The sequence below is a fragment of the Pistacia vera genome, unplaced genomic scaffold (assembly GCF_008641045.1).
Source record: "Pistacia vera cultivar Batoury unplaced genomic scaffold, PisVer_v2 Contig671, whole genome shotgun sequence".
Taxonomy (NCBI): Eukaryota; Viridiplantae; Streptophyta; class Magnoliopsida; order Sapindales; family Anacardiaceae; genus Pistacia; species Pistacia vera.
In genome coordinates this window covers 257,815-267,466 of record NW_022196525.1, presented here as the reverse complement: position 1 = coordinate 267,466, position 9,652 = coordinate 257,815, and the positions used below count along the sequence as shown (strand labels likewise).

Here is a 9,652-nt window from a genome sequence, read left to right as displayed (position 1 = left end):
AGAAGCTGGGAAGAAAGATTACGGGAACTCTTCGACACGCAGGCGTTTCGATAGCTGTTTCTCCTTCAGGGAGATATCTATAGAGCCTGAAGGTTCATCTCTGAGAGACGTGGACTCAAATGAGTTGAAATCTAAGATCGTGAGGTGGGCGAAAGCTGTTGTTGCTTATGCCCGCCAAGTCAGTGGAAAATTCGGAAGCTCAAGAGGTAGTGACAAGTCTGGAGGTGAAAACTCTCCGAGAACATAATTCTTTAAGCCTGGAGGTTGAGGTACACATTTTGTTGTTATTTTTACGATGAAAACCATGTGATTCAATTCGTTTTCAGTATGTATTATCTCCATTCTTCTGAGGCTGCTGGTATGTACATGAGCTTGTCGAAGATTGTAATGGTTGGATTGATTCAATGAAAGACTACAGAAAAGCTAGAAGATGAGATGAAACTACAATTAGAAAGTGAGAAAGTGATGCAGACAAAATGTAAATAACTGAGAAACAGAGGGTGTCTTTTTTTTTTTTTTTTTTTTTCCAGCTGTGTAGGAAAATATTTCATTCAATATATAATTCTTTTGATCTCTTCTTTTCATGATATTCTTTAACTGTTTCTATTGTGTTATTAAAAATATGATCAAGGTTAAAGAGGAAATTTCATAATGTATTTAAAAACTTGCTATCATTACTATAAAGGTAATATTACGTTTATAATCCAATCTTATAAACTTTCTCTTACAACCTCAACATAATAACTCGTCATTAGTTAACTCGCAAATAAATCCCGTTTACTTGATATAGGTGTCTCGCCTATCCATTTGTGAGTTGTCACGTGAAATTGTAAAAGTAAATTTGTAAGATTGGATATTGAGCAAATCTTTATCCTTTTCAAAAAGTAAGCCAAATCCATTTAAACTACTCCGTTGGAGCTGCAGCATAGCTTGCATGTTGAGAACTGATTCTCAATTCTTAAACTTATATCAAGAAAAAATTTCTGAAAGACAATAACTGGTATTCTTTTGTGCATAATCTGCAAATGTAAAATCAGTCCTGTTTTCATTTGGATTTTGTTATTTTTTGGGATTATTTTAGTCTTGAAGTTACCATAGTTTTTCAATAAAAAAAGGCCAAAAACCACAATAAATTGCAGCAAAACAACTTTAAAATATCCTTGAAAAAACACTCAATTTACAGCAAGCAGACGAAACTCAAGACAAAATTCCCTATATACACCACTACCATTCAAGTTTCATAATTCTGCTCTATAGAACAATTGCAGCATCAGCTTCTGGTTCTTAAGTATTCTTCAGAGAGTCTTGACTAAGTAAATGACTAAACCTGAAAAAATCGATCTTCACTCTGTCTTGTCTTCTCCATAGAATGTTTTTTCTCCACCGGAAATGCTCCTCAATAGCTGTTTGGAGCATACGTTCTGTGCCTGTGTAGCATTATTTACCCGCTTCGCTCTTACCCAAGCAGGCTCCTGAACAGAAAACAGGCCTTAGATTCATATATAGTGCTTGAAAATCTTCTATTTAGCTACTACGAGGAAAGCGAATTGGATTAATTTTACATGAGGATCCACGTAAGACATTACCTCAGGAACTAAGCGCGAAAAGCCAAATTTGATCAGCAGGAGAACATGTTCCATGATGAGAATTCCTGCAAGCCCCGGCTCTACTTTCCATTTCCCTTCCTCATCATATAACCATACTAGAAGGGCAGAATTGGTGCAAATTGACATCACTATTAGAAACTGTTGATTTGAGTGGTAGACCGATGTTAGTAAGAAAAAGGTAACTAATAAACATTGAATATAGAAGAATAGATAGATGACGGCAATGGTGTCCTGAGGACCTGAAATATATTTATCCAAGCTCCAATTGATGTTGCAGCACGAGGAACTGGTCGTTTCAACATAGAAAGTAGCTTCAATGCATCTGTTCTAATTTCCATGATGTTGTTCTACATGCCAAACTTTTACTTTATATTAAACTTTTAAGAGTCGAGCCAATGTTAAAAACTATTCAGAAATTGCGTCAAAATACCAATAAAAAAAATGTATACCACCGCACTGAAGGCAAATGCCAGAGGAAAGGCACAAGCAAACATCATGATCATACCGAACTGCAATGCCAACTCCAGAAAATCTGCACACAATTTGAGTTATTCATTCAGCAGAGGCATAAATGTTTCATGATGTTGACATATGCTTCAAATCCAAATGGAAATGAGACAACCAAAATAACATTGAATTATATTACTAAAATCTAACTAAATTGCAAATTACACTAGTGCTATCTTTTTATCAAGTATGGAATCCATATCTGATTCTAGATCATCCAGCAGGCATTAAACAGTTTTTAATGCTACAACATGGTTTGAAATGATATAAAACGGAATTCATATGCTTTAAGCTTTTATTTGGTTCGAAGATGCACCATTCCATTGTTTGATAGTGGCAAGAATCTGTCATATTACCATCAAACAGACCATCCTCTACCTCGTCACCAATACTTGCAGAATATGCAGGTTTCAGGTACTCTTTCTCCACCCTGGAGGTGACATGGATCTTCTCACTTTTTGATCCTTTATCATGTTTTTTCTTGTTTCTAGATACAGAAAAAAGTGTTGACCCATTATCTGCAAACTCAAATGGAGGATATAATATAAACTCGTCTTATAGTCCACATTAAGAAGATAATTGGAAATGCTCACCTGATTGTCCTGTATTTTTTATAGCTGTACTTGAGATACGGCAAAGAATTTTCCAACAAATTTTCCAACACCTAAACAATAATTTCAAATCCAAAGAATAAGTAATCCAATGAGTTGAGAAAAACTAAAATAAACAAAGAAATCTAATCATATAGTTTATACCTCAGAGATCAGAAGGCGCTGCATCAAGACTTGACGAAGAGTTGTAAAATTGCGATGTAGAAGGGCATGATAGAAAATTCCTATGTACGACTGCATAAAATAAAGACCAAAGACCTGCAATATAAAGTGAGCCACTTTAGTGATATTTCCAGAAATTTGGAGGGAAAACAAATATGATGTATTAATTGCTGCTCATTACTTTGTACACCAAGCTGTCAGCCCTGTATTCTGTATTTTCATTGTTTTCATATTTGATGAGCTTGACAGATATTTTACCCCCAAACTGTGTAAAATGCTGAATGACAAAAAGATAAATGCCTGTCAAACCAAACCTGAAAAACCACAAGAACAGTGTCAAGATACCAAACCATTTCTCAGAAACAAATACAATAAGAATTTACTATACATATAATGGCAAGTACTATAAAATGGAAGTGATATCCATCATCAACAATTTAGCCCAATCGGAAGCCTGTTCCCCGAATATAATGTGGCAGTGATGTTGGAATAGAACTCAATAACATGATTGCTTAAGACTATCACTAGAGATCATGATTATTGTGGAATGTCAGATACTCTGCTTCACTACATAAAACAAACGTGAAATATGTAGTATGTAAATTGATGTAGACCTATACGAATAACAAAATGATATTAAAATATGTAGTACTATGCATCAACATGTAGACTAAAACTGCATTAATTCCATATATATCATAATAAAACACGATACCAAGCTAGTAGCTCACAAAGTAAAGTAATCATAAGCTGACACATACAAGAATGTAGATAGCATGACTAAAATCTTACTTCAGTAAGTCAGATCCAATAACTTCGTAAAGATGAGCATAGGCCAACTCAAATGGCAACTGGAGGCAGATGATGCTCAAGATAATAATAGCATCATTTCTGAATCGCATGAGATATCCCAGCCATTCATATCTTTGGTATAACTGCTTCTCCTGTGTTTTATCCATTCCCATTTTTTTCATAAGTTCCACAGGAGATTGAACGGAGCCACAATCCATGCCCAAAAGTTTCTGTCCTTGGCTGGCACCAATTGTATAGTTTATATGCCATCTACACAACTCAAATCCACAGAAGGAGTAAGAATACTGATAGATTATATAACTAAAGCTTAAAAAGAGAGAAAGAGAGCCCAATTATGCACATATATAACAATTGCAAAACCACAGTCAAAGTAAACCAACATACCGAGCTAGTAGGGCATAGTTTTTACGTTTCCAGAACTGGAAAAACAACACAGCCCATAAAATTATGCTTATGAAAAACACTGGGAGCACTAGCAACTGCAATGATCTGAGAGAAACATTAAGCACAGACATGAAAAGCTTAGTGTACCGCTGCTGACATGAAAGACATTAACAGCCTATAAACATATGAAAAGATAGTGAGACTTACCCAAAATCAACGAATTGCAAAATAAGCCCAAATGCAGCCGGAAAGAACATCCAACGTGTATACTTTTCAAGAAAAGCAAAATAGATAGCAACCTAAACAGCATAACATGATCATGATTGAGAATCAAGCAAGAAATTAGACATGATGGTCAGTGAACATAGTGCAGCATCATGCTCACCTTTGTCCCATAATATGAATAAATCTCATCGATTGGCTGGTCAGTCAAATCCCACCAATTGAGTGCCCAACTTCTCAGGAGCTTCTTCCTCTTGGTTTCATCTATAAGCCATAGTTATCTTACTTCCAGAGTTCAGATGACACTAGATTACACATAATTTGGTAATAAAACTAACTTGCCTACCGTGTAAAGGAAAAACTTGTTTAATAATGCCCTCGCATTCCAGCTTTTTCAGTAAAGATTGTCCAATTTCCCAAGGGAATTCTTTGCCATCAAAATTTAAAACTATAACTGAGTCACTCTTGTTTACCTGTCAATTTAAACTATCTAGATTGTGAAGAATATATTGATTACATGTTCAAGCACATAAGTATTAGTGTATTTCTACACAGATTCAGCTACATGTACAAGTATTTAAAGACAGGCACAAAAGGACAAAATTAGAGGGATATATGTGAACCGAACATACAAAGAGATAATTTAATTCAAACTATCGTTTAATTAGTTTGTATGAATTTAAACTATCAGTTTTAAGCCACATATAAAGAGAACATAAAACCCCTAAGATACATTTGTCTTCTTTTCTATTTCTCTTATGAGGATAAAGTCATAAACAGAATGCATCCAATCATAGTAAGAAAAACTAAGTTTGTAACATGAACCACAAAATAATTGAGATGCCACATAAATTTATATTAAGTGCTATATTTTCTGTAAAACAAATTCAAATTGACTGTCTGGGAAGATAAACAAAGTTCACTGGAAGGAAAATAAAATGGTGGAAAGACTCACGATCCTGTATAATAAGTGTTGGTAGCACTGAAAACGCTCACACCAACTAAACAATGAACCATCTGGCTGTTTCACAAAAGCATTGACCTCTTCCCATTCAAATTGGAGATCCATTCCTGAAAATTAAATGATGGAATAAATATTCACCCAACTATGACCACTTTCTTATGAAAGTGGGATATCAGGACTAATCATCAAGGAAACTTAGATGATAAATAGTAGAAATCCATTGACATAGAACTGCAAGCAGTAATACCAATACGAGTAGGTTTCCTCATCTGCATCTCAGCCGCAGCCCTCCCCAAAGTCTCCAGCGGTGCTGCCACCTGAACATTGTTATGAATCAGCAATTCAACTCAAGAAAAACTTGGGAATTTCCAATGGGAGAGAGTATCCAATGCTATCGAGCAGGATACAGAGAAGACCATTAATTAGTAAATCTGTATGACATTATTATATTAGTTTCAAGCCCCAAAAAATAGAAAAGACAAAGAAATAAACTTCCCCAGGTGCTTCCATTATTACCATTCATATTACTTTGAACTTCAAGCATCAGCAAACCTACATTGTCTTTGGAATATCTATCCAAAAATAATGAAAAGTTTCAACTTCAGAGGAATGAAACGGCTTTCCTTAAGTAGATAAATTAATATAATAAATTGGTCAGATATTTAATAAATTCCTTACCGTTGCAGGGACTTAGTTGCTACACAAACAAGATGGGTGATGAACAATCAGTTAAAAGTTAAAACCTGATTTTCTTCCACACTCATTCTTTCATGACTTCATTTTTTATGTGAAGCCCAATTAGTTTCAAATGGGAAAATGGAAAGGCATGAATCCTTTGAACCTAAATTCAAAAACAGAATATTCTTCCTAAACACACACTGTTGCACCAAAAAAAAAAAAAAAAGAAAAAAAAAGAAAAAAACATTCCAGTCGAAATGAAGCAAGGAATTTTCTTTACAGAAGGAACAAGATTAATATGATTGCAAACCATTTATGGCAAACAAAATTTAGTATTAATTAAACATCATGGGCTGGATATTTTATCATGAAGAAGAATGTCTTTTTCCTAAAAAAGAAAACTTTTAAACATAGAGAGAATGAAAAGAAACAAAACCTTGATAAACTCATCTGAAACTCCAGAAACTCTATCAACTATCAACCCCACTTTCCTGAACTCAGCTTCAAGAATCTCAACGCAATCACGACTCTCCTTTCCTTCTGTGACATTGCTCTTCGGGACCACCACCCCAATCTCATAAACAACCTCATCCTCTTCATGCCCATTCATTTCCAACAGAATTCACACCAGAACCAAGAGGAAATAAATCAAACAGGTCTTCTACAGCAGCCCAGAGGATCCAGTGGCGATTATATCAATGAAGACAAAAACTTTCTTGCTGAAACGGCTCAAGTAACCGAAACGGTCTTATTTCCACCCAAATTTGCTCTCTGTAATCAGGATCAAATCAAATTTTGCTGAAATGCAAATGCCGGTCACCAACAAAAGATGTGATTTTTGGTTTAAACAGCCAAAATTGCCAAAAGGGTCTCACTCTTTCGAATCAGACAAACCAAACAGAAATAATTTTTAGTCCAAATAGCTCAAAAAACGAGAAGGGTTTCCCAATTTTAACTCAAATAGCCAAACGGATATCTGTATGTAGATCAAACAACCCTGGTAATCAACCAAATAGACAAATTTATGCTAAAAAACATAACATAAAAACTCAAAAAACAAAAAACAAAATAAAACGACATGTTTTAGATCAAAACAGCTAAAAAATAGCAATTTATTAGGATCACAAAACACTCAAAAAACAGAGACCAAACAGTTAGTTGCTGCCTAGGCAACGGGGCTCACCTTGAATTGTAATAAAGGAGAGAGAGAGAGAGAGAATGGCACATAGGACGCTGTCCAAGAAGCGACACACGTGGAGTGTTAAGGCTGTCTTTGGCGGTACGTTTTTGATTGGTTTGGTTTTCTGTTCACTTATCTATCATAACCTTTTTGGTGACTCAAGAGGCACAGCATTCAATGCACAGCCTTGATTTTATAAAATAAAAACTCCTCTTAATGAAGAAAAAACAAAGCTTTATGATCCATGAACTCAACTCAAAAGTCTCCATCTCATCCTGCAATTTGCATAATGAGATAATGGCAGAAATTATTCTTCACATTTGCGGCCAAGATTGTGAGGATCATATTCATATAAATTGATTATATTCCTTCAACTATTAAATACAAGTATCTGATTAATTCTTTTTAATTTGAGATCTCAGATTATTATTATTCTTCTTTGACTCAATGTAGCAAAAATATTGATGTGAGATGAACAGGGCATTAAATTACAGGAGCTACTGTTACATTACATTTGGTGAAAGTTTGGTTCAGAAAAGTCAATTATAGAATTTAATTTCATTCATGTCATTTCAGAGTTTACAGGTTGCCAAATTTTTTTTAATTGTTATTTCTAATATTTTTATTGATTAAAACTGAATATTATGGAGCTTGATTTGATATATTTCCTTCTTTTTTTTTTTTTATTTTAATTGTTTTAGCAATAGGGATAGGTTGAATTGATAAGAGAACAGAGTTTATTTTATTTTTATGATTTTTTTTTCTATTTTTATATTATTTTCAGGGCTAAGTTTTTTTCCACCCAAACTTTGGCAACGTGCATTCCCTGCCCATAAACTTTGAAAAAAACATATTCCCACCCATCATCAATATTGGTCAAATGGAATTTGTTACCTTACAAGGATAAAGCTACGAAAAGACAATTTGACTTTATAATTTTTAACGACGTTAAATAACATTTTCTCATCCAAACTTTATTAAATATATTTTTCACCCCAAGTTTGGTTTATGTTAATTTTAGGGTTAATAAATAAAAAAATAAAAAAGCTAGTTATCCAAATAAATAAAAATCCGAAAATAAAAAAATTATAAAATTTTGAAAAAGAAATTCAAAAACTAAGGCTCCGTTTGGTTCAAGATTGGGAATACTACTCTTGATATTCCCAAAAAAGTTAAACAGTAAAATACCCAAAATCTCTCATTTTTGGGAATATTATTTTCAATATTATTTAATTTTTTTTAAACCCTCTAAATTTGTTAATTTAATTAAATACCCATAAATATTTTTTTTTAAATTACAAAAACACCCCAACAATCCACATTTACCAGATTCTGGCCACCACTACCAGAAAATGGCCGGAATCTAGTAGGATGGCGCACTACCGGCTGAATCTGGCCGGTAGTGCCCCGATCTAGCCCTTTCCGGCCAGATCCACTTAGATCTGGCCTTTTCCGGCCAGATCCATAGTGGATCTGGCCGGAAAAGGCCAGATCTAAGGCCAAAGATCTGGCCGTTGACTGCCAGATCTTTGGCCGTAACACTTGGTCACGACGACCAACAAACGGTCGTCATTGACCATCAACGACGACCGTTTGTTGGCCATCGTTGAGAGCAAATACGGCCAGATTTGACCGTAGATCTGGCCTTTTCCGGCCAGATCCACTGTGGATCTGGCCAGAAAAGGCCATAGCGACGCATGACCGGCAAGATCCAACCGGTCATGCTCCCATAAGGCGACTCCGGCCACCTCCGGTGGTGGTCGCCGGCTGGGGGTGTTTGAGGGTGGGTTAGGGGTATTTTTGTTAACTTGTTAATGTTTTATTAAGGGGGTATTTGTAAAAAAAAAAACATAAAGGGTTTTATTATTTTATAATTCTACATCGTAATACCCGCCCAATTCAACTTTTTTTAACTTTTTTCAAAAAACTTTTTCCAAAACCGTCAATTTTGAACCAAACGGGCCTAATCATAATTGCTGATCGAATCACACCTGGCTCGATGCGATTCAGGCAGTTGAAATTGCACCTAGCTAGCTAGTCTGTGGTACTCAGTATGCTTCCCAATTGACTATAGCCCCTTAGTCTTGGGTTCGAGTGGTGAGGAAAGCGAAAGAAATCTCCTTAAAGGAGGGAGAGATATCCTGCCATGCTTGTGGATCATGGGCGGCCACCTGTGTGGGGCCGTTACATGAAGGTAATTTATGCGTTTATAATTTATGTGTTGTATTAACATTAAACCTATAATATATGTTGTACGAACCGGCAAAATGTCCCTTTTTTTCCCCCTGTCCAAAACTAACTCTAATTTTAAAGATGGGTGGGAAAATGTCAAACCTATAATATATGTTCTGCGAACCGGCAAGAATGCCCTTTTCCTGTCAAAATTAACGTCTGAATTTTAAAGATGGGTGGGAAAATGTCAAACCTATAATAAATGTTGTGCGAACCGTCAAGAATGCCATTTTCCTGTCAAAACTAACGTCTGAATTTTAAAGATGGGTGGGAAAATGTCAATCCTATAATA

At 35.2% G+C, this 9,652-nt stretch overlaps 1 protein-coding gene across 2 annotated transcripts; it reads right to left on the bottom strand.

Moving 5' to 3' along the window:
- Positions 1–1,061: 1,061 nt before the first annotated feature.
- On the bottom strand, positions 1,062–7,326 carry LOC116112965 (anoctamin-like protein At1g73020). Of its 2 annotated transcripts, XM_031399085.1 has the most exons (17): positions 7,132–7,326; positions 6,385–6,719; positions 5,518–5,587; positions 5,262–5,377; positions 4,653–4,779; positions 4,470–4,570; positions 4,292–4,383; positions 4,085–4,189; positions 3,680–3,949; positions 3,069–3,201; positions 2,870–2,983; positions 2,708–2,778; positions 2,471–2,601; positions 2,057–2,139; positions 1,847–1,954; positions 1,587–1,745; positions 1,062–1,472 (listed from the first exon to the last, which is right to left on the bottom strand). In XM_031399085.1, the coding sequence occupies exons 2-17, from the start codon at positions 6,556–6,558 to the stop codon at positions 1,344–1,346; spliced, it is 1,983 nt and encodes a 660-aa protein (XP_031254945.1). In that variant the 5' UTR covers positions 6,559–6,719; positions 7,132–7,326; the 3' UTR covers positions 1,062–1,343. The 2 variants fall into 2 exon arrangements, with proteins under 2 accessions (XP_031254945.1, XP_031254946.1); XM_031399086.1 differs by lacking the exons at positions 1,062–1,472; positions 1,587–1,745; positions 7,132–7,326 and having other exon boundaries at positions 1,847–1,966; positions 6,385–7,004.
- Positions 7,327–9,652: the final 2,326 nt, after the last annotated feature.

Coding starts and splice junctions, on each gene's coding strand:
- LOC116112965 (XM_031399085.1), bottom strand. CDS start 6,558: ATGAATGGGCATGAAGAGGATGAGGTTGTTTATGAGATTGGGGTGGTG. Junction 4,190..4,291: donor TTGCAATTCGTTGATTTTGG/GTAAGTCTCACT, acceptor TGTTTCTCTCAG/ATCATTGCAGTTGCTAGTGC. Junction 2,984..3,068: donor CTGACAGCTTGGTGTACAAA/GTAATGAGCAGC, acceptor TTTATATTGCAG/GTCTTTGGTCTTTATTTTAT.